Source organism: Lepisma saccharinum, chromosome 4 (genome assembly GCF_977018435.1).
Source record: "Lepisma saccharinum chromosome 4, izLepSacc3.1, whole genome shotgun sequence".
NCBI lineage: Eukaryota > Metazoa > Arthropoda > Insecta > Zygentoma > Lepismatidae > Lepisma > Lepisma saccharinum.
Window position 1 is genome coordinate 44,478,334 of NC_139232.1, and position 22,008 is coordinate 44,500,341.

At 39.2% G+C, this 22,008-nt stretch overlaps 1 protein-coding gene across 2 annotated transcripts in view; it reads right to left on the reverse strand.

Annotated features, from left to right (window-relative positions):
- if (integrin subunit alpha inflated) overlaps positions 1–20,495 on the reverse strand; it is a 198,509-nt gene extending 178,014 nt beyond the window's left edge. For both annotated transcript variants that reach the window (XM_083120450.1, XM_083120449.1), the window contains exon 1: positions 19,659–20,495. In XM_083120450.1, coding sequence (XP_082976576.1) covers positions 19,659–19,873 — 215 coding nt within the window. In that variant the 5' untranslated portion in view covers positions 19,874–20,495. The remainder of the gene's footprint in view (positions 1–19,658) is intronic.
- Between the last annotated feature and the right edge of the window lie 1,513 nt (positions 20,496–22,008).

A 22,008-nucleotide genomic window follows, 5' to 3' on the forward strand; every position in this document is an offset into this window, starting at 1 on the left:
CAGACCTGGGCATGGGTGTTCTTTGTGAGTGTCCTTTCATCAATTTCATCACGTCAACGGTCATCCACATCTTCGCGATTTGACAAAAGTGGCAGAAAGTGAAGTAAAATAAACCGAATCAATCTACCGAACCATTGTACAATGTGCCTCCACCGGGTATCAAACCCGGGGACCCTTGATTACAAGGCGACGCATTAGGGGGTGGTGTTTCATTCAATATGCACATGCATTACGACAACATCAACACTAGAAAGGAAACGTAGAGAGCATTTTGTGTCCCATCGAATCAAATTATTCCACCTGACTCTTCCTTTGGGACCAAATCTTTTTCAGCTGATCTTGTGAAATCGAAAACTGTTATGTTAGTGTTCGATAACTTTGTTATATTAACGCACAGAATCGACCATGCATTAAATTTTAGTGGGGTGAAAATAAATATAAATCCCAGAAGGTGATGCAATATGAACACACACGTCATACGTGTTGCTTTCCAGTGCAAAAGGAGTGGGAGAAGATACATTTCTCATCAAGTATTGCATACGGATTGTCACCGACGATGACTCAAAGGTTTCTCCGTAAGTGTCCTGTTTTATCATTTTCCACGATTCCTGGAACTTCGTTCCTCTGCCGTAAAAGGAAAGTGCGAACAACATCCGCTAGTAGAATGTCAGAGTGGTGAACCATTGTGACCTACCACTTAACGTTCTGGCTGTCTTGGTATTGCCTTATTGCTTATTTCAGTCTACATTATTAGCATGATATAGCTATTGTGGTTTTTTTAGCCTTTAAGTCCACTTTTATGCGCAGATATGCTAATCGGGACTGCACCTACAGTTTAAAGTGGGATTCGAACTGCTACGTGCCTCTACCGGGCATCGAATCTGATACCCCTTGATTACAAGCCAATAACTATCAATGCAAACGGTTTTTTCCCTCACTTACACGTAGTACACCTGGACTGAATTATTGCAGACTGACGAGGCTCTGGCGCCTTCACTCACAGCCAGTCTCATTTTCTGTGCTGCCAGTGTTGTGTTGCCCTTATATGTTTGTGATTATTCTTTCATGAATTACATCTTATCACGATTCATCCTCATCTTTGCGATTAGCCAAAAGTGGCAGAAAAGCGAAGTAAAATAAAACAAATTAATCAATCGGTATTTAAATAAATTTCTGTTTAAATACATGAAACTATGAACATGAAATTCCATTTCTCTGTAGAAGCAAACCAAACATCGTCCATTAGTTGCGGTGGTTACAACAATAGCACATGAGACTTCCATCTGGGCAACTTGGGGTTGAATCCCAAGAGAAACTGCTCAGAAATATTCACGATTTCATTTATAATTATGAAACAGCTCAGAGATTTACCCAGCCTTCTATCAAATAAGCACTAATATGGAAAGCATCAACAAAAGGTGGTCGAAGAATGGTGCTGATCACGTCTCATCTGCACATTCCGAGCTCCAGATTGCGTAACTATGTTGTCTGAGAGGTTACGGTAACCAGATTCCAGATTAGTTGTTCCGAAATGCGTTTCCGTCGGAAGCCCCAACGAATCTCATGAAGTGACAGGTTAAAAGACAATGCAATGATGAATGCGACGATCGCCTGCCACGCAACCAGAATGCGTAATCTACACCTACGCGTGCGCGAGCGCATACGACCTTGACCGATGCGTGGGAAGGGCTTTTGTCCATCTACCTGTCCCCTTGAAACCGTTACTGCAACCCACTTCGTTAAAAAAGTGAAAAAAGTCATCAGCATATGCAACTGAAAGGAGAATCGAAGGCAAAGCGACCAGAACCTTATTAGGTCTTAAAGGCAAGAACTCGATTTTCCACGTGACTGTGACGTCAGGGAAAAGCACTCTGAAGGAAAGTAGGTTGACGGTGGAACCAGAATTGCGCCAACTGATCAGATCAGATGGGCACAGGCTGCTGGGAACTCCTCCCAAGATCTGGCCATGAAATTGAAACAAGGGTTCTGTTTGCAACTTCTAAGTGTAAACTTGGTAACAATGAAGGCTGCTTTATCTCCTTCGGAACCTTGTCCATGCCATTAAGAACAGCAACCATGTCGTGTAGTGTCTTATGGCACCGTATGAGGCAAGAACGTGACCGCCTGAGGCTCTATCGTAATAACATTCGTATTCCGAAAGAAGCTCGAGACTGAAAAATGACATGGTAAGTCCCGCTTCCTTGTAAACGCTTTACGGTTAGGGTTACCAGATCGCTGTAAGGGAAATGTAGGATATCCTGTCTCAAAATGTAGGACATTAAATCAAAATGTAGGACACAAAACATTATCAATAAATACATATTTATATACAACACGTTAGAAAGCAGTTGAAAAATTACACTTTTCAGATTTTAAAAAATGAATTCTTAATGAATTTTTAAATGCAAAATTTCAAAACTTGATATCATAATAATCAATGCACCTCTTACTACATGATTTAAGTGGTACTTCTCAGAGAAGACAATTTCTATCAAAATTTCAGGTTTAGTCAAACTATATTTGTGTTAGAGTGGACAGTCAAACTCTCTAAAATTATAGGGACCAGTACCAAACATTTTACAGACTTTATGAAAAAATAATTAATCTTGTGAGTCTGTTGTGTTGATGGTAATGAAAGTAATCTCTCAACATTTGAATTATGACCTGCAATGGCAAACAAATATTCAGCAAATACCGTAATTTAAAATGGTTCCAGAAGTTTCATCTTAGGTAGTTTTTAGTTCAATAACAGGGTGTCTACCAAAATAACACATCCAGAATTCTTGACTTTTTCTGGACTTTTCTAGACCTTTCTTCCGTTTTTCTTAATTTTCATTTATTCGACTCCTACTTAGGTAAAGTTGGAAATTAGTAATAAATATTTATTTAATGAAAACCCCTACCAAAAAGGGCCAGTTAAGATAAAAACTGAAGCTGAATTTAAGAAGAGAATTAGATCTTCTTTCTCGTATTAATGCATCCTGAATTGTGTTTGACAGACAAGCGACTCTTTGGCGTCTGGACTCACAGCCAGTATAATCTTATGTGGGGCTTGTGTCGGTTGTCCCTATATGTTTGTGACTGTCCCTTCATCCATCTTATCTAACCACCATTCATCCTCATCTTCGCGATTAGCCAAAGCGACAGAAAAAAGTGAAGTAAAATGAACTAAATCAACCAATCAGTCATTATGATAACAAAAATTCTCGACCACAAGAATTATTTATTGCCTTTTTATTGACTTCTTGACCTGCTTGATGATTTCTTTACTTTTTCTTGACTTCCATGACTTTCTTGACTGGCACTCTGAATAACTTTGTTCTCTATACACCTGCTTTACAAACAAATTATACTGAATATTGAATAAGAGTGGGCAACACCTTGTTCCATCAGTATAAACGCTAAGGCAAGAAATTCTGCTCAGGCATTGAACAGAAAGTGGTTCCAAAACTTTGTTCATTAATTGCTTCCGTTTTCCCTTTTATTTAATAGCAGGACAAACTTTTTTTCTTTTTGGGCAATGACTGAATCAAAATAAATTTCAGTATTGAGTTTGGAAGCGCAGTCCATAGACTTGTGCATGATTTCTTTCTGTTACGTATTTTTCTAATTTATATTATGTGACGCTCAAAATATAAGACATTTATGATATTTTTCAAATTCCTCCCGGACGCCGGCCATAAGGCTAAAATGTAGGACATGTCCGGGAAAAACCGGACGTCTGGCAACCCTATTTACGGTGTGATCACGAAGATACAAAAACGAGCAGATGACGATATGAAAAATGTAATTTAATTGGTGGGATTCAAATCGGGACCGAGGCTGACAGATGTCTAATAGTATAGACTTCACTATTTAGAACAGCCATCTTCGATCAATTCCCGCCGACTTCCTTTGCGAAGTTGTTGGCACTGTGCCAGGGAATCGAGGGTTCGAATCCCGACCTGGGTATGGGTGTTGTTTGTGAGAGTCCCTTCATCAGTTAATCATATCATGACCCATACTCATCTTCGCGATGAGCCAAAAGTGGAAGAAAAGCAAAGTCAATTAAGCTAAATCAATCAATCGGTAGATTCCCATACAGTTTGTCTTTGAAGTGTCCAAGGAAGGAAAAACCAAGAAATGAACCAATGAAATGTTCCAATATTTTACTAGGATTCACAATCAATCTTCCTAGTCATCTCGATGACCGAGTTAGTTGAGCGGTGTACTCAGGATCTCGCCACCGAAGGTTCCAGGTTCGAGCCCTCATCATTCATCCTCATAGTCGTAATTAGATAAAATAAGTAGAAATGCGACGTAGGATAAGACAACTATGAGAAAACAAATCAATCCTCCAATTTCCCTACTTGGCTGAAAGTAGCATTACACCTCTGACACTCACAACATTTCTATCCACCACTTGAAACTTTCTTTTAAAAAAATCCGCCTCTTTCCTTCATTATTTATGTTCAGAAAACTAGCTTGATTCAGAATTTGCATCGGTGAAATACCCACATAAACTTATAGTTATTGTAAATTCGTATTTGTCCGCATCTTCAATTTCAGAGATGATAGTAATTTTGTACAGTCAGCATATCCAGTCTCTGTAAGCTGAACAAGTGCAAATACTGTACGTACATACCAGTGGCATGCCCAGGATTTTAGAAGGGGGGAGGGGTTGCTCTGCAGTGTAAAATTCGAAATTCGACCTAATGTTCTGAGTCGATGGCGGCTTGCTTACATTACAAGACTTGGTGGGCGATGGCCGCTGGCTTGTCGAGAGTCCTTGTACCACTTCACTGTGCTACTTTGCATCGAGGGCCTGACGCAGGTTCAACTCCAGATGGAAGTTATTGGCGATTTCGTTCTGGAGGCGTTGCTGGAAGAAATTCTACGATCGAATATACTTCTCCCAGTTCATAAAAATATCACAGTTTTTCAATGGATATTCAATATTTTGCTTGGAACACCTAATACCCATCACACATGGAAAGAGTGAGTAGGTGGTGTAAGCGACCAATATGAGGGGCACCCGGCAGTGTTGCCAAAACAGATTATTAAAAAAGAACTAAATCACACCTAAAATGGAGTTAAGACCACTTTCAAGGTGCTAGATTTACGAAGGTCCAAAACCTTTTCCATGTACTTGGCTTCTCGGCATAGTCATGTAAGTAGGGAATCTGCATTGCAATACCAGATACAACTAACTGAAGATTGAGCGAACGAAAGAACTTTGTTGACCATATATTATCACTGGCGTACGCAGAGGGGGGTTGATGGGTCTAGAACCCTTTCCGAAATTTTGAGAAAATCAACATTTTCAAATAAAGGCATTGAAGAACTCGGGAAAAACCAGAGACGAAAATGCAACCCCGTTAAAATGACACCCAATTGCCATTTTTGAGAGTGGAAAATTCTAAAGACACGAAATGCCGCTCCCTAAAAAGAAGCGAGGAGCGCCAACTTTTGAAAAACTTTGGGTTTTTATAATTTTAAAGAATCTCATAAATGACGGATCATGAACACAAACAATGCCCATATAAGTTTATGAAACTGACAGCTGCAATGTGCTATCCACCTATTTAACTCCAGTCACCCCCGAAAGAAAATCCTGCGTGTGCCAATACGTAACATATATAGTACAAACGATAGAGCGAATCAGTAAGTTTTGAAAACATCTCATTCGCCACAGAAATGGATTTTTTATGACATTCTCTCGTTCGATATGCGATCATGGATGTGTTTTAGTAATTTTTTATGTTTCCTTACACACGTTCGTTGGGGTCAACCTTGCTATACAAACAAAAAATGTAAATTTTGAGTTTACCTGCATCGGCCAATGATTCAATAGCACAAAATTGATAATTGGAGCTAATTAGATACTTGGAGCATTTCGTCACTTCAGCCAGATTGAGCTCCAAAAGAGTAAAGTTGGCAAAAGTGGTATAAGAGCATCAAGTGAAACCTATACGAGCACCATACAAAGTACAAAAATATTGCAGTCTACTGAGTCTAAAAATAGTATGTAGACGAGACGAAATGAAATTTGGCAGTCTCGGTCTCGTCTGGAGTTGTAAGTACTCTCGTTCTCGTTTCGATACGACGCTACAAACCCTCGAAAAACGGATTTTTCCCCCCTGAATATATGCAGCGATGCAGCACAGGCTGGTAATCGCCACCAATGGATTGAAATTGTAATTACTTTAAACAAAGTTTATGAATTGTCTGTAAATAATCATCTTCCTAGTGTGTGTGTGAATAAGTCGCAAAGTAAAATAAATTTGGTTTAGATTTTTTCTTTTTTTCAACTATCACACGAAAGTCTAGAACCAGGGTTGTTAGAGGTCCAGGAACCCGTATATTCTAATGGGTTCTATTGGGTTCCGTAACAGGACCGAAACCTTCTTTCTCGCACAATTGAAATTCGGTTCAAGTTCCGTATTGTTTCATTTCAGTAGTTTCACCCTATTTAAACTGGTCCGGAAAAAAAGGTTCCTGGACCGTATTTAAATTCATCCGGAAAAAGGTTCCAAGATCGAATTGAAATACTTTACAGATAAAGAGGTTCTCTACGGTCCAACCCATTTGCGCTTCCTGATTTTCTCTCCTGGACAGGAATTGAATTTATTTTAAATTGTTGGGCCTTTAACAACCCTGTCTCGAACAAAGTCTCGTTCTCGTCTCAATATACTGGGTCATCAGGTTACCATTCTTTCTGGCACCTAGAAGTCCTGTCACACGTGTGTCCGAATTGGAAAGATTTCTAACTTTGCATCAAGTTTGCTTACTTTAGAGAAGGCTGCCAGCAGATGGCACCCATTTAAGCGAGCGCACACACTTTGTACTAAAAGTCCCGCCCCCTTCTATATTCTAAATTTAAAACTTCAAGGATTCCTGTTTCCAAGGAGGGTTTTCTCAACATATACTTCAACAGGGGGTGAGTTATACCTACCTGATTTGTGTACACAATTACCTATCGGCTGTTGTTTTAGGTTAGGTTTCCTGGAAGCCCCATTGAAGGCAGGCGAAGAGAACAAATGACGATCGTGCCTTTAACCACCATCAAAGCCGCTCACCCGCCAGCTGATGAATTCTCCCCAACGTTTACATCAACAAGAAAAATGGGATGGCTGTAATATCTATTTTGAGAACATCCGTTTCTGCATTCTGGTAATGCCGCAAATTTTGTCCCCTCCTATGCATTTTACGTTGCATTTCCTTCGCCTATTTTCCTTAAAAGTCAAGGACTTTTTGTGGATGCCCGTGCTGCGTAAATAAGAAAGCACTTCGTAATGTTTACCGTATGGAAATACGTGTTGGGAAACTTAAGTTTTTGTTTTGCAATAGCTGCCCATTTGAGACATAATGTGAATAGTGCAAACGCTTCACCTCTTCCCTTTCTTAAAGTTGAAAGTTCACGTTGCATGAATTCCAATGTACGAGGGTTGTTCCATAAGCTGTGACGGAATAATGATCTTCTCTAGTTTTAGACACGCCTTTTATTTCTGGAAAGAGAGCAATCGCCATTTATTACAAGGTTAACTGACTATTTATTGATAGTTTTAGGCATTTCAAGGCAGTGTTGGTATAACATGACATAATTTTCCTTTGCAAGGGGCAAAATATCCCTTTCGCTTAATTTTCCCCTCCATCTAAGGAAATCATATGATGATGATGATGATAATAATACTAATAATAATAACATGTAATAGTAGTCGTCGTTTGGTTGGCCCATATTTCTGTAAATGCAAAATCTTAAAATAATAATAATAACACACACTTATAACCAGCCTCCTCGCCACCGGTCCAGATGTCTCAGGTTCGAACCCTGGTTTAGTACAATTCATGAGTTCATCATTCTTCCTCATCGAAAGTTTCGTCTCGTTTCGATTTCACCCCTGAGTAAATTACTTCATTCTCCCCCTCCCAACCCTTACTACTTCAATTTTTACCTTTCCGCTCGCTCGATCACCCGACTTGCGAAATATCCCAAAACAATTGACCTTAACAAGGAACTTCTTCCTCTCGTAACATTAAACACATTAAGTGCATCTTCTTGAACATTTCGCGTACAAATCCGTATGTCGGGTATTTTCCTCTTTGGATGATTGATGAGGACGTGAAGATATGTTGAGATTTGATATCATATATCACGGTAATGAATGACAGGCACAGTGTGGGCGCAGATGAAGGTTATGTACACTGCCATAAATAATATAATCTTTGCAAACTATGTAATCTATGCAATAATATTAAGTTTGTCGTACCTTGGGAGTTAAGAGATACGTAGATTTTTTAATGTTAACAAATATAGAGCCAGTTGTCAAGTCGAGGCCGTTTAACTGCTACGAGAGAGACCTGTGTTCGAGTCCCGGATGAATTATCTCAGCAGCTCTCGGGGCTCACCCAGCCTCTAATCAACGGGTACCAGGGGGGCAAACAGACAGGAGGGTGATGCTGATTACATCACCTCCAGTATGGGCCCAACCTTCACACCTTACTGTGGACCTTCACACGCACATCTAATGTGGAAGCAGCCGTGATCATTTTTCAGGAACTTCACTCAGGTTGTTGAATGAGCAGGAGAATGAGCTTAACCCTTTAGCCCCCTATGTGGGTAATAATACATTTCAAATCAATTAATATAATGATAATAACCCGTGGCGCAACAGCCCATTGAGGGCCCAGGCTTACCTACCGACTGCCGCCCTCACTCCCACTGACACTACTCACTCACTCAACCGAGGTGAGAGATCATCCAACCGGTTACGGAGTGACGTGTGGTCAGCACGACGAACACCCCAGTTGGTTGTTATAGGTTTTCATGACCAGGTTATGCTACTCATTCGTAGCTTCCCAATTTCCTCACGATGGTTGGTGACCACCGGTCTCATCCACAGGCCGAAATCTCAAGAGAAAAGTTGTTAGCTTCTCCCAGGAGACTCGAACCTACGCGCGTCCCATAGTCGGAGCCCAAAGGATTACGCCTTAGACCACAAAGTCACGGTGCGGGACATATTAATTAATATAAGTATCTTACGTGGATGAAATCAGGAATTGTTAAAAAAAATAACCCTTCACCTGTAAAAGTACAGTTTATATATATATATATATATAGTTTGCAGTGTTCATATAATTATGTTTCCAAAGGCTCTCTTTATGCACAGATTAATCGGGACTTGGCCTCAAGTTAGAATTGGAGTTCACCAATCCAGCTCCCATCGCTCCACCACCACCCGCCCCAAAAACCAGACATATCTACTTAGAAAATATGGACATTACTTGAGCTAGATGTATACTTGGGAATACAGCATATTTCAAGCGATGCTGAGGTGCGGAAGAGTCACGTGTCACAAGACGTCTGCCGCCGACGAACTGCTTGCATCCAACTCTTCCCTCTTCCCGCAGATTCCCCCAGTGAAGGGAAAAAACATTGCTCACTTCCGAACCTAACGACTTCTGCCTTATTATCTGAGGGCAAATCTATGGAGCCCTCTTTTTGATGCAACAGCTAAGGGTGGAATGAAGAATGGATGCAAAGGGGAAGCAGGGGGAAGTCATAGCTTCGGGAGAGAGAAGACAAATTATAACCATAGAGCGAAAGGAAGGTGCTGGAAGAAGAATTGAGACGTTACAAAAGACAGACAATCCGCAAAGATTCCAGATTGTGGGGAAACACAAAAAATGTTTTATTGAAGCGTTCTAATTTTCGTGCCACTTGCGAAAGCTGTAACAACGATATTGTTGTGATACGTGTAAAATGAGGATATCATGTGATTTCCCAAGAGATTTATTTTTTCGTTGATGCTGTAGGTAAATATGCACAAACACACTGCACAAATTTGGCGAATAACATAAATTAAGACAGGACAGCACCATGATAAGTCAAATACAAATAGCATAAGCTCAAATTCTGAGCAGCAGCATCGACATTCCTCAAAGGGAGATTTCACACCTAAGCGACAAGCGACGCGTGTTGCTGAAGGATTTCGCCAATCGTGCGGCCTGTCATGCCGCTACGGTGTGAAATGTTGCTATTTCTTCTATTCACAACTATTTTGTCGTTCTTATTCCAATTTATCACGCTCTTTTATGCAAAATTTGAATTAAAACAATTTGTTGTAATTAGTAATGGTCTGCCAAACTAAAAACATCTTCAGGTCGATCCGAATTAACTAAGAAGTGGGCGAGTTTATGTAACTCTGCAATTGATTTTTCATGAGATTGTACGAAGGGGGAGAAAATATTGAAATCCTCTAAACAAAAATACCAGCAGTACTGATAACTTTGATTTAGTATTCACAACATATAATTCACTTTATCTCATTATATATATATATATATATATATATATATATATATATATATATATATATTAGTTTATGTTATTATTCTTTATTGTTATTGTTTATTGTGGTTTTGCTGTTATTTCCATTGTTTTTACATTCCATGTAATATGGGCAACGCTGTATTTGGAATTCTCTGGTAAATATATAAATAAATAAATAAATAGAGCGAACGAATTACTAGACTAAAAAAATGATATTAGCATGAATTATGGGAGTCGGATCGGTTCTTGAACACCCATGGAAATTGACACAGTTCATTTCACGTAAGAAAAAAAGCAGAGAGGTTACTGTTAATAAGATAAATAGAGATCAGAATAAGGAAGAACTGCATTTAGTTGGAAAAATACAGAAACCAGGTTATGTTTCCTCATTCTACAATTTAATTCAAGGAATAAATGGTTTCACAGTTTCCAAGAATTAGAGTTTTATATGAGATCACACAAACTTTAGGACTAAAATTTAGCCTAACTTTTCTGGGTAAAATTTAGTAACAATCTAGAATAACTATGCATTTCCGTACACCAACTACATGAAATGTGAAAAAAAAAAAAAAAAACAGTTGTGCTATTCACTTATCTGGTGGATCGAGTAGAAGAACCTTCCGAAAGATATAATAATAATAATAATAATTATTATTATTATTGAATAAAATTGGTTAATATCCATGAGTTTATAATAGTTATCGTATAACAACAATCATAACCGTAATAATAACAATTATTACTAATAGTCAGGGAACCGGAATGCATCGGAACTCCGTTCCGGTAAATCAGTTCCTGCTGTGGCGTTGGACATTAACTTTATTTTTTTAATAACTGTACGAAGTCAATCCTTTATGACTTGAATTCCTATTGTAAACAATAGAGGAAAAGGAACAGAAACAGTTCATGTATTAAATTTGCCTCCTGTCGGTGAGCACTCAGTAGGTTCCAGGCGCCAGAATTTCAGGGCGACAGGTTTATCACATGTTTAATTTTCCCTTGGATAGTCCTGAAATGCCCAAAGAAATATAAATATTGTAGCATATGTAGCATAAGCATGATTACATACTCGATTTACCAACAAAATTTTCCTGCTGCACTACCTAGTTTCTTTTTCATATCTGTTTACCTTGCAAACTACATTGAGAAAATAATATATTTGCAAAAATTATGACACTTCAAAAGCAAGGCTTCTCCTAAGATATCTAATTGAAACTTCTATTTGTTGCAGTCCTTATTCCTTTGTTCCGATTTGGTCACCCTTTTGAAGTTCTTTCAAGGCCTCCAGGTTTTTTATTGTTTTTTATGTTGATTATTCTGTTAACATTCGTCCTTTCCTGTTTTGCCTTTTTCTGTATTTTTCTCATTTAGCGTTGCTTTTTTGCCACTTTTGACCAATCGCAACGATGAGGATGAGTGATGGACCAATCGCAACGATGAGGATGACTGATGATTAGATGCAATTGATGAAGGGACACTCACAAAGAACACCCACACCCGGATATTTAACCAAAATTTTCCATCTATGGGGTGGTAATTCCTCTACTTCATCATTAGCCTAACAGTGCTATGATGCAGAACTCATACAACAAAACTTCAAACAACAGACGAAATGTACAACATCCTTGTTAGTATACAGCCCACAAGACGATTTTGTGTTACGGGTTGTAGCATAACTCAGGTTGTCTTAATCTTGATACATGTGACATAGAAATTTGCGTCCACTTCATGCTCAGGTAAGCTAATCACAACTGGGCATACAATTTAGTGGGGTCTGAACCATTGTACGTACAGTCACGGACAGTTCTGGGTTGTAACAATTCAATTGACTTTCAATGAGAACATTACAACGCAGAAGTGTCCGTGACTGTACAACACGACTCCATCTGGAAGATCCTTTTGATATGTATATAAGATTGTGTGAGTGTATGTAAACAGTACCGTGGGCGACAAAAATAATTTTAGATACAATTATCATTTATATGGCCATTATTCTAGCAGCAATAAGATTCATACCTAATAATAGAGTTCGGTCTCTTTGTAGTGTATATTTTGTGCATATTAAGAGTGTTTCTTCTCTCTCGATTCGTTACAACTACTTTGGAGTCTGACTGTACCACTCATTTAAACATGATAGGAGTAATTTGAAAATCAGGACATGCCAAGCACCTTGCTTCAGTAGATCGTTTCGATACAAAGGAAGACATTTGAATAAAATTAAATGGACAAATATACATAGATTCGAATGTTTTTCATAATTCGACCAATTACAGGGCCGGTGCTTCTCGTGGCGTACGTAGAGAAAGACGTGGTCTAAATAGGGAAGGTGTATTTAGACAAGAAGGTTTTCCTTCATCGAGAGAGGAATGTTTACCTTTTCGCGATGAAAAGAGCAACGCGTCAAGTGATAGGTCTCTCCCACTCTCCATCCTTCCCGCCCGCGCTTCCATGACGAGGCAGCAGCATCATCACCCAGTTCGAAAATCAGGTCGAAGTTATATTTGAACTAGCGCGCTGTGGTGAGCAGACTTCTACAGGATCACCTTACCTTAATCACGATGGGTTGGCATGTTCTTTTCTTCGCAATGTTGTGTGGAACGGTCAATTGTCTCTCGTTTTGCAGGGGCGGAATATTTGAGAGAGGTGATTTTCAATCTTCTAACTCGCCTGTTCGAACTGATATTCTAACCCTCATTTGCATTGTAATTATAATTGCAGAACTTTATGTGCAATCATCGGAAATAAAAGAGACCCTTAGATCCTGAAATAGCCTACTCGCTCCACTGAAAGTGGGGAATGCAACTGCAACATGTTTTAGTATTTCCAAATTTTATATTAACTTAATGACCCCCAACACACACATATAATTTACCTTCATTAATAATGCTAAACTTTTGAAAAATGGACTTGGTTTACAAAGCCGCTGCCCTGATAACCCGTGAGATCAAATTTATCAGGATACGTCATTGTACTGCTGTATGATCTTATACAGGGTGTACCAAAAGTCCCATTACCCCCCCCCCCCTCTTTGAATTGTAGACAAACCTGCAAAATGTAATTTTAACAGCATGCGTATGATGAGAGGATGGTATACCATTAAATCAGACCAATGACCACTATTTACTCCAGAGGATCTGTGTGCACACCGCCATCATCATGGCACAGTATTATTTGCCTCCAGGTGCGATGTGAAATCCTCCGTAACATAAGATGTCAGATCTGGATTTCGGGGTGGCCATTTTAAAATAATTCCTCAATGATGTGTTCAGAGACAAACGGATTGGACGAGGATTGCCAAATTTACCAGCACCTTTAAAATGGCCACCCCGAAGTCCAAATCAGACATCTTGTGATATCGCGGTGCGTTTGCTTCATTCACGCCAGCCAAGTTACGGAGGATTTCACATTGCACCTGGGGGCGAAAATACTGTCCCATGAAAATGGCGGTGTGCACGCAGAGTAAATGGTGGCCATTGATCTGATTTAATGGTATACCATCCTTTCTTCATACGCATACTGTTAAAAGAACATTTTCCAGGTTTGTCTACAATTCAAAGAGGGGTAATGGGACTTTTGGTACACCCTGTATATCAACTATATGAACCGCTTTCCTGGCCAATTATCTCATCGTGTAATTGTTGTTGATTAATGGCTGATGAAAGTTGATTGCTGGTTAATGCCACCACAATAATGGCAGATCTCCAAACATTTCACTTCGCCTTCTCCGTATTTTTCATTCCCCGGCACGTGTTTGCATTCCTTGTCTACTCAACTACTTAAGCAAATATCTCGTTACGTAATTTCCATTCACTGCGACTTACACTGTGTCCTTACAACCTGACTAAACAGTTAAAGCAGTAATGTACAGTGGGATCCATGAGTATTACGGTGCAAATTGTCCATGACTATTTTCATTAATTTTTCTCTTACATCCTGTGTTTTTAAGCGGTGGATTTTTATGTATGTTGGTGCAGAAGTTGTTAACAGCTTGTTTTCAGTTTTCATTTAATTCTTGAAGCTCTTATTGGGTCAAATAAAGTGCACGATCATGGTGATGGACAATTTGTACAGTAATACTCATGGATCGCACTGTACGAACAGAGACCTGAAATTCAAGCCTTTATGTTGACTAAAATAAACAAAGGCATTTAAAACTGAGAAAAAAAGGTAAAATGTCGCCTGTTGTCTAGATGTGAATTCTCCCTTAGATAGAATGGTTGATTGGATTAGGTTAATTTACGTCGCTTTTCTGCCACTTTTGGCTAATCGCGACGAGTTACTGCAGTAGGATTTGTGCCGAGGAGAGACTTTAAAAATCGAAACAAGAAAGAGCCCACACCTTATTGCAATTATGAACAAAGGGATGTCTCGACCGCAGCAATACTTAACAAAATGAGACACTAAATTACATTTTATATCATTAGAAGGTAAAAAAGGTAAAGTGTTCCCCTGTGCATAGCACCACGCCATTAAGGCGTATACGTATCTTAAATGTAACAAGTATTAGGAAAGAAATGCTTTTGAAGACTTGATCTCATATTTTTACCGTTGTAGGCCTATGATATATTATTGGATTTGTTAAAAAATTACATATAATATTCCTTTTCGTACAATTCTAACTTGCATAAACTATAAACTGGAAACAAATTTGATTGTTGATGTAGTCCTTAAAGTGACAAAACTACAAAAACGTACGTTTTAATTTTAGGCGTAACATATTCCTCTAATTTGTACTTAGACTCTTATACTAAAATGTGATACATAACTATAGTTGATAAACATAAAGGTAAAGTTCCCCGTGCATATAGCACCATGCCATGAAGGCACATTTAGGGAATGCGGGGGTAGGGTCCCACACATTCTCGATCTTGGCTATTTTTGGAGGTTATGTGATCAGCACAACGCTCCGGCCGCCTTTACTCCCTACAGTTGCCCCTAGGTACCCATTCATTTGATGCTGGGTGAGTTGTTATACATACCTTAATTAATTGAATGAAATTTTTCTTGCTTTGGCACTAGCGAATTCCTTCATGACATGGACGTAATCTAACGTCTCAGCCAGCTGACGCTCTATGGATATCATAGCTAGACCACTCAAGCGTGTTTCAGACATGGTTGACCGAAGATAACTTTTAGTTTCGAAAAACTTCGTTCGCCACTTTCCATGGTTACCGGCAAAGTTAATAAAATTCGAAATGCAACACTCACGTTAGGTGCAGAATCATGAGCCTGTATCAGTTATTTTCTTTGGTGTACTTTTGTGTTTTATTATATCCGTTCAGTTCATCTTTTAAATCAGTAGGGTTAATGTCTATAGAGCCTTCATGTGTACATACACGGGCCTCCCCGATGGCGCAGTGGTAGCGTCTTCGCCTTGTATTCAAGGAGTCCTGGGTTCGATACCCTGTGGTGGCACATTGGTTCGGATCCCACTTTAAACTGTAGGTCCAGTCCCAATTAGCCTTACTGTGCATAAAGTGGACTTAAAACACCAACTCAATCAATCAATCAATTCGTGTGTACATGAAGGCAAGTTTTGTCCTTTTCAGATAAAAGATCAGGTGGCATGTTTAAGCTTACTAATATCATTCAAGATCGAAAAATTCACTGATGTTAAGCTGCACCCATATTTCTCTTAGAGCTAAAAATCACATCTAGAACCTGGTCATAAAAATCAACTTTGCACCGTGTTTGTGGATATTCAGCAGTTTCGTCCTCTGCTTCATACTGAAACTGCCTCTTCCTCTTTGGATTTCGAACTTGTACAGTATTGTCTATCTTTGGATCGTCTATATCTAAATTTGATGTCAATTCACTCGCATCAACTAAGTAACTTTGAAACTTTTCGTCACTCCAGCTTCTTTCAAAGTGTTCTGATATATTTTCAAAGAATCTAACAGCATCTATCACATCGAGATTAATGTTTTGTAGACATTTGCTCAATACATTTTTGTTGAGTAAAATTGAACTTATTTTGAACATTATTTATACAGTAATATTAGAACTTGCAAGATTTCAATAGACTTATTTTTTCTTCTCTTCCACTTTTGCAGCTCTGGGAATTTGTTTGACGTTCTTTTTATTTTCTATCCTCTATTTATATTATTTATCTATTTACGAATGCTGGACCAAACGGAGTACGACTCCCAGAGATCAGTGGAAGAAAAGTGACTAAAAATTGTAGTTCATTACAATCGAGACACCAAAAATCCTTTGGAAATCATTAAATTCTCTAGAGGCTTTTGTTTAAGTGCGCATTGAAGGTAGATATCACAAATGAGATTTTTTGACCACAGAAATGGAAATAGGCAGTACCAGCGCAAATTTACACAGTACTATTTCTACTCCGTACACAAATTGATTCACTTTTGAGTTATACCTTAGGGTAATTGTGGATAATACTTTAGAAAAGGTACAAACCCGACAGGGCCTCCTAAATTACGCCACTGAATGAAGCCAATTGTATGTCAAACATAAAATTCCATATTTTGCCACGAATATCAACCCAAAACATGGTTTCTAAGAATGTTACGCCAAGGAATGCATTGCGACGATTAGCAGAGATAGAGAAATCGCGAGAAAGACAGGTGAACCTTGGAAACAGCTACTTAAAATGCAACAAGCAACGCCAAACTGGTGTTACGTGGCTAGTGGGCAGGGTCGCAAATTTCCATTGTCAGCAGCAAATAGTAGAAAGAGTTGCTTGGGCAAGTAGACGGGTGGAGGCGAATTGAGAGAACTTCTTGCTTTCTGTAATTTCTAGTTTTCAGCATTACTGCTAAGAAATAAGTTTTCTCTAAATATATTCATGTATTTATTAAAGTATGATTCTCGTAATTTAAACAGGCTGACTTAAACTGGGGCGATTGAACCCCTCTATTTCAAATTTTATGCAAGTAAAAACACATTTCATAAAATTTTCTTGGTCGCTTCGCTCGCATGATCTGCGTTTCTTACAGTCTCATCAAGTTCAGGGACGGAGAAGAGGGGGGGGGGGGGGCAGTTCGCCTGGGCGCCGAACAATCTAGATTTGGAAAGTTGTAAATGAGAGAATGACATGGCGACCTGTGAAATTATTTGCACTCTATTCGAAATATATTTTTTAAATTTGCATAAAATTGGATCTATTTGTTTTTCCTCGCCTCGCTCGCAATACTAGTTTAATCCTTTTCTGTAATGCATTGAAATGTAAGACCAAATATGTACATCACTGTTGCTGGTACAAAGTTTTGTCTTAAATGCATGAACAATTGTTATGGAGGAATAGGAGCGAGCGCGCCAGGACCGTAGCCAGGCAGGGGCCAGGGGGGCTGAGCCCCCTGAAAATGGCGCCACCCCCCTGGCACTGAGATCAGCCCCCTTGACATTAGGTAAAACTATCTTGTGGAATTTGTTTGCAGTGAAGTGTGAAAATGTAGACAGCAGCTATTATTTTGCTCACAACTTTGGTGAAGGATAAATTCACAGAGCATGAACAGCAGCTATTACATCCGTTCATCTTATTTATAAGAAGAAGTCTTAAGTAGCGGCAAGTATTTAGGAGATTCTCTTCTCTAGACTTCAGAAAGTTCCTTCACAGGGGAGCTTCTTTATCTGTACCTTCGTTGTCCCTGTTCCGACCTCCCATTTATACAGAAATCTGTGAATTTGACGTCATTATGCAAATTCCCTCTGCGTCAAAGGTCAACAGCTCCCAAGTTTTGGGAACGAAGGGGACTTTTATTGTTTCAGTCGGGGGGTGGAATGTACGCAGCACTATGATTGAATATTGTCCTATTGTCCATTTTTTGTTGTGTGATATAAATATCTGTATCATTTACGTGGTATGGAGTGTGTAGATGATTTCAGTAGGAGCCAATTAACACTTCAAACTATATTTTAAAAGATATAGAAAAAATGTAGTATTTGTGTGATATTTCTAAACTTTATGTAACTTAATGAGCCCCCTCCCCCCACACAATTTACCTTCATGTAACACTGTTAAACTTTTGAAAAATTGACTTGGTTTACAGAGCCCCGCCTGATAATCCGTGAGTCCCCCCTGGAGATCAATTATAGGTACGGGCCTACGCACATATGAGAGACAATTTACATAATTTTTGCTGTTGGTTTGTTATGAGATGGATGAATTGATTATGTAATGTATTTAAATAACGTGTGTTACATATATGTATTAAAGAAACTTTGAATACGTACACAATTTAGTGTTCTTATTTTACGTCGCTCCATGTTGCATTTGTGTAAAACATATGTTAGTTGTACGTACAGTGGGATCCATGAGTATTACCGTGCAAATTGTCCATGACTATTTTCTTTAATGTTTCTCACATCCTTTGCGTCTTTAAGCGATGGATTTTTATGTATTCTGGTGCAGAAGTTGTCAACAGCTTGTTTTGAGTTTTATTTTAATTCCTGAAGCTCTTATTGGGTGAAATAAAATGCACGAACATGGTGATGGACAATTTGCACGGTAATACACATGGATCCCACTGTACATGGAAGTTATATGTACAAAAAGAATTATATTAGTCATATATTTTCTGTCTTTCAAAAATTTGTGTGATTCTTTTCCATTATTAGCTAATGTAAAATTGACCATGTTGAAAAAAATATTTCAAATTCTTTGTTCCAACACAAATGCTACAGCAACGACTTCTATCCCCGTTTTTGCGTGATGTACAAGGATAATAACGTCCTTGATACTAGTACTACTATTACTCCTACTTAATAAAAATGACATTATTTATTGTTATAATTATTATTATTGGCACGTTCATCCTGGTGCATGCCCCCCCACAAAAATTCGTGGTTGCGCCTCTGCCCCCACCTATTGCATTTTCGCCATATTACAGGCGTACAAGCATCCCCCCCCCATAGCTCCAAACTAGACAAAGCATCCCCCAGCCCCAGCTAGGAATTTCCACTTCGGGCACTGCTATGCAGTCATAGTCTAATTTTCATCTTGATAGAGTTTATAATAGGAAGCAAGAGAGGGAACATTAGCTGTCACACTCCCGTGAACAATGTTCAGAACGATATTGTACGATATTGTACAACAGATGACAAATGTGAGAAAACCTGAACATCCTTATTAGAAACGTAATAAAATTGTTTTAAAACGGCAGTTTTAAACTACTTCACTTTTTCTGTAGTCTAGAATGCCTGCACGATACCTTACCTTGCAAAGTGTAAAACAACATTTAAATAGATTACAAAGCAGAGGTTTGAAATCCCCTGTACCCATCGGCATAAGAGCAATTGGATGTAATCTTTCCGTTTTTATACGACTATTCAGAGCGTATATTATATTTAGCGCTGGTTAATAGTAAAATAACAGTTTACTCACCACGGAAATCCTCGGTCAATGTATTGTGCCACACTGAAGCCAAACATCGAGTTCGATTCTTCTCGGTAAATAAAGAAGTTTTCCAAGTCTATATTGAAGCATTTTACAGATGGGAGCATAGATGTTACAAAACATAGGACTAGAAAAACCACACACTGATCCTTGAACCACGTCACGTTTAAATTCTTCATTTTTGTCTGTGCTATTCGAAACATTAAAAAAAGAAAAAAAAAAGGTCAAACTTAACACAAAGACGCGGGAAATATTAAATACAAAAGAGATTCGTTCGGCACCTTGGAACTATAAATGCATTTCTTAGGTCACTGTAAAACTGTGAAAACCCAAACCTTGTTTCCAACTCTCCACCTAGCATTGTTCTTTACACTTATTCAGGCACATGCTCACAAGCACACACAAATAAACATAATTGTCACTACGTTCGCACCAGCACTGACATGTGAATCCCAGCGCTCTTTCGGCGGGCACGAACTCGACCCGAAGGTTCGGCGAAGACTCCAAAAATAGTCAGGAGCATAAGCACACGCACACGCGCGCCCTCTGCCAGTGCGCCCTCGCACCTTGGTTTTACATACACGCCCGAGCAGACTGGCTAATAAAAACACACAAGCCGTACTTTTTTCTTTTCACTCACGTCGCTGTCTTTACTCGAAAGCACAACGCACCGACAATCGAGAAGGATAGGCAAGGGTCTTTCTGCATGTCATGTACGATTTCGCGGACAGGAAAAGTCGGAACGGATTATTTCAATGTTTTCAGATGTCCCAGCGTGTGTTCTGCTGCGATCGAGAGAGAGAGACAGAGAGAAGAGCGTCTTCGCGCAACGGATGCACGAGAAGATTTGCTGCTCCGCGTGTGCCCATTCGTAGCGTAGTGTTCGTTAGGCTTAGGGAAGGGAGAAAACAGCTGAAAAGCGGCGTGTCGCAAGAGGGGGGGAATAGTCACCGTAGGCTGCTTATAACTACTGAAAGAAGAAGACATGAGCTCTGCTCATTGACAATTGCCTATAGATTCATTGTTTTGACGTCACCGCGGCCGACAAGGACATGCGATCTCGAAAGGAAAAGCGTTGCGTTGCGTGTTGACCTAATTAATAAACAACTCGGCCCAGAGAAGCTGCATCATTCATTCTCCATGACATTGAACTCGAGGAAGGACCAGATGATGCATATTTCTCGATGATCATTCCAGTGTTACATGTTACTATTATTCTGTCATTCGAAACGAAGTCCTACCGGCAAAAAAAAGGCCGATCAGCTGATACTACCCACGCATCTATTACTTCCATCTAGTGAGCAGATGGAGCGAGCGCGCTAACATATGGAAGAACATTTAACAATTGAAGGGTGATTTTTGTTGCTGGGAGGGAGAAAAAAACAGAACAGGTAGATGCTACAGTGAAAAATCCACTAGGGCTTCGTCTGAATAAACAATTGCCATGGCAACTTTACTTGCGTTCGGAATGTAATCAGAAGGGGAAAGTAAGCCACGCCTCTATCCACTGCTCATAAGCATATCCTCTTCTTCACAGCCTTATAAAGCAAGACACCATGGACTGGGACCCTACAAAGAAATGCAGAATGCCAAATTTCGATATTCCTTGCGTCTTAAATCAGTTGAGATTTGTGCCTCTACTCATAATTCGCAGATAATTATAAAATCGTTTGTCGTAAGATCATCATCGATTAGAAAGGCTGTTTGTAGGATTTTGGCCATGACCTGGCAAGCAAGACATTTTCTCCCCAAAAAATGTTTCCCCGTTTCCTAAACACCCAATCGATATTGTGATGAACCTGTTCTAGCCTTGGATTTAATTATCAGTCTCCTATAATATTTAATGAACTTGTATGTACAGTCACCGGAAATAGCAATAGGACACTTAGATCCTGAAATACTCTTTTCCAGTGGCGTAGCATGGACATTTCGGGTGGGAACGCCAAGTCCGAAGGAAGGGTCGGCCCTTTCTTGCTTAATAATTTACTTATGGTATTAGTCGCCACAGGTATTGTTTATTTCCCTGAAGTCAGCTGGGTTTTCAATAAAACATCATCTATGCATGTTTTAGCTAGAAAATAAGATGCCTCACTATGCAACAAATGTTTTGAACTCTGGTGTTTTATACCTTTTTTTAAACCTTTCTGCTTGACACAAGTCATTAAAAACCTACCTGAATCACAAGCGCCTCTGCACAACAGTAGATGTCATTGTTGTTTCTGATCCCACTACTGATTGATTTGGTTTATTTTACTTCGCTTTTCTACCACTTTTGGTTAATCGCGAATATGAATATGAGTGATGATATTGAAGAAGTGACACTCACGAAGAACACCCG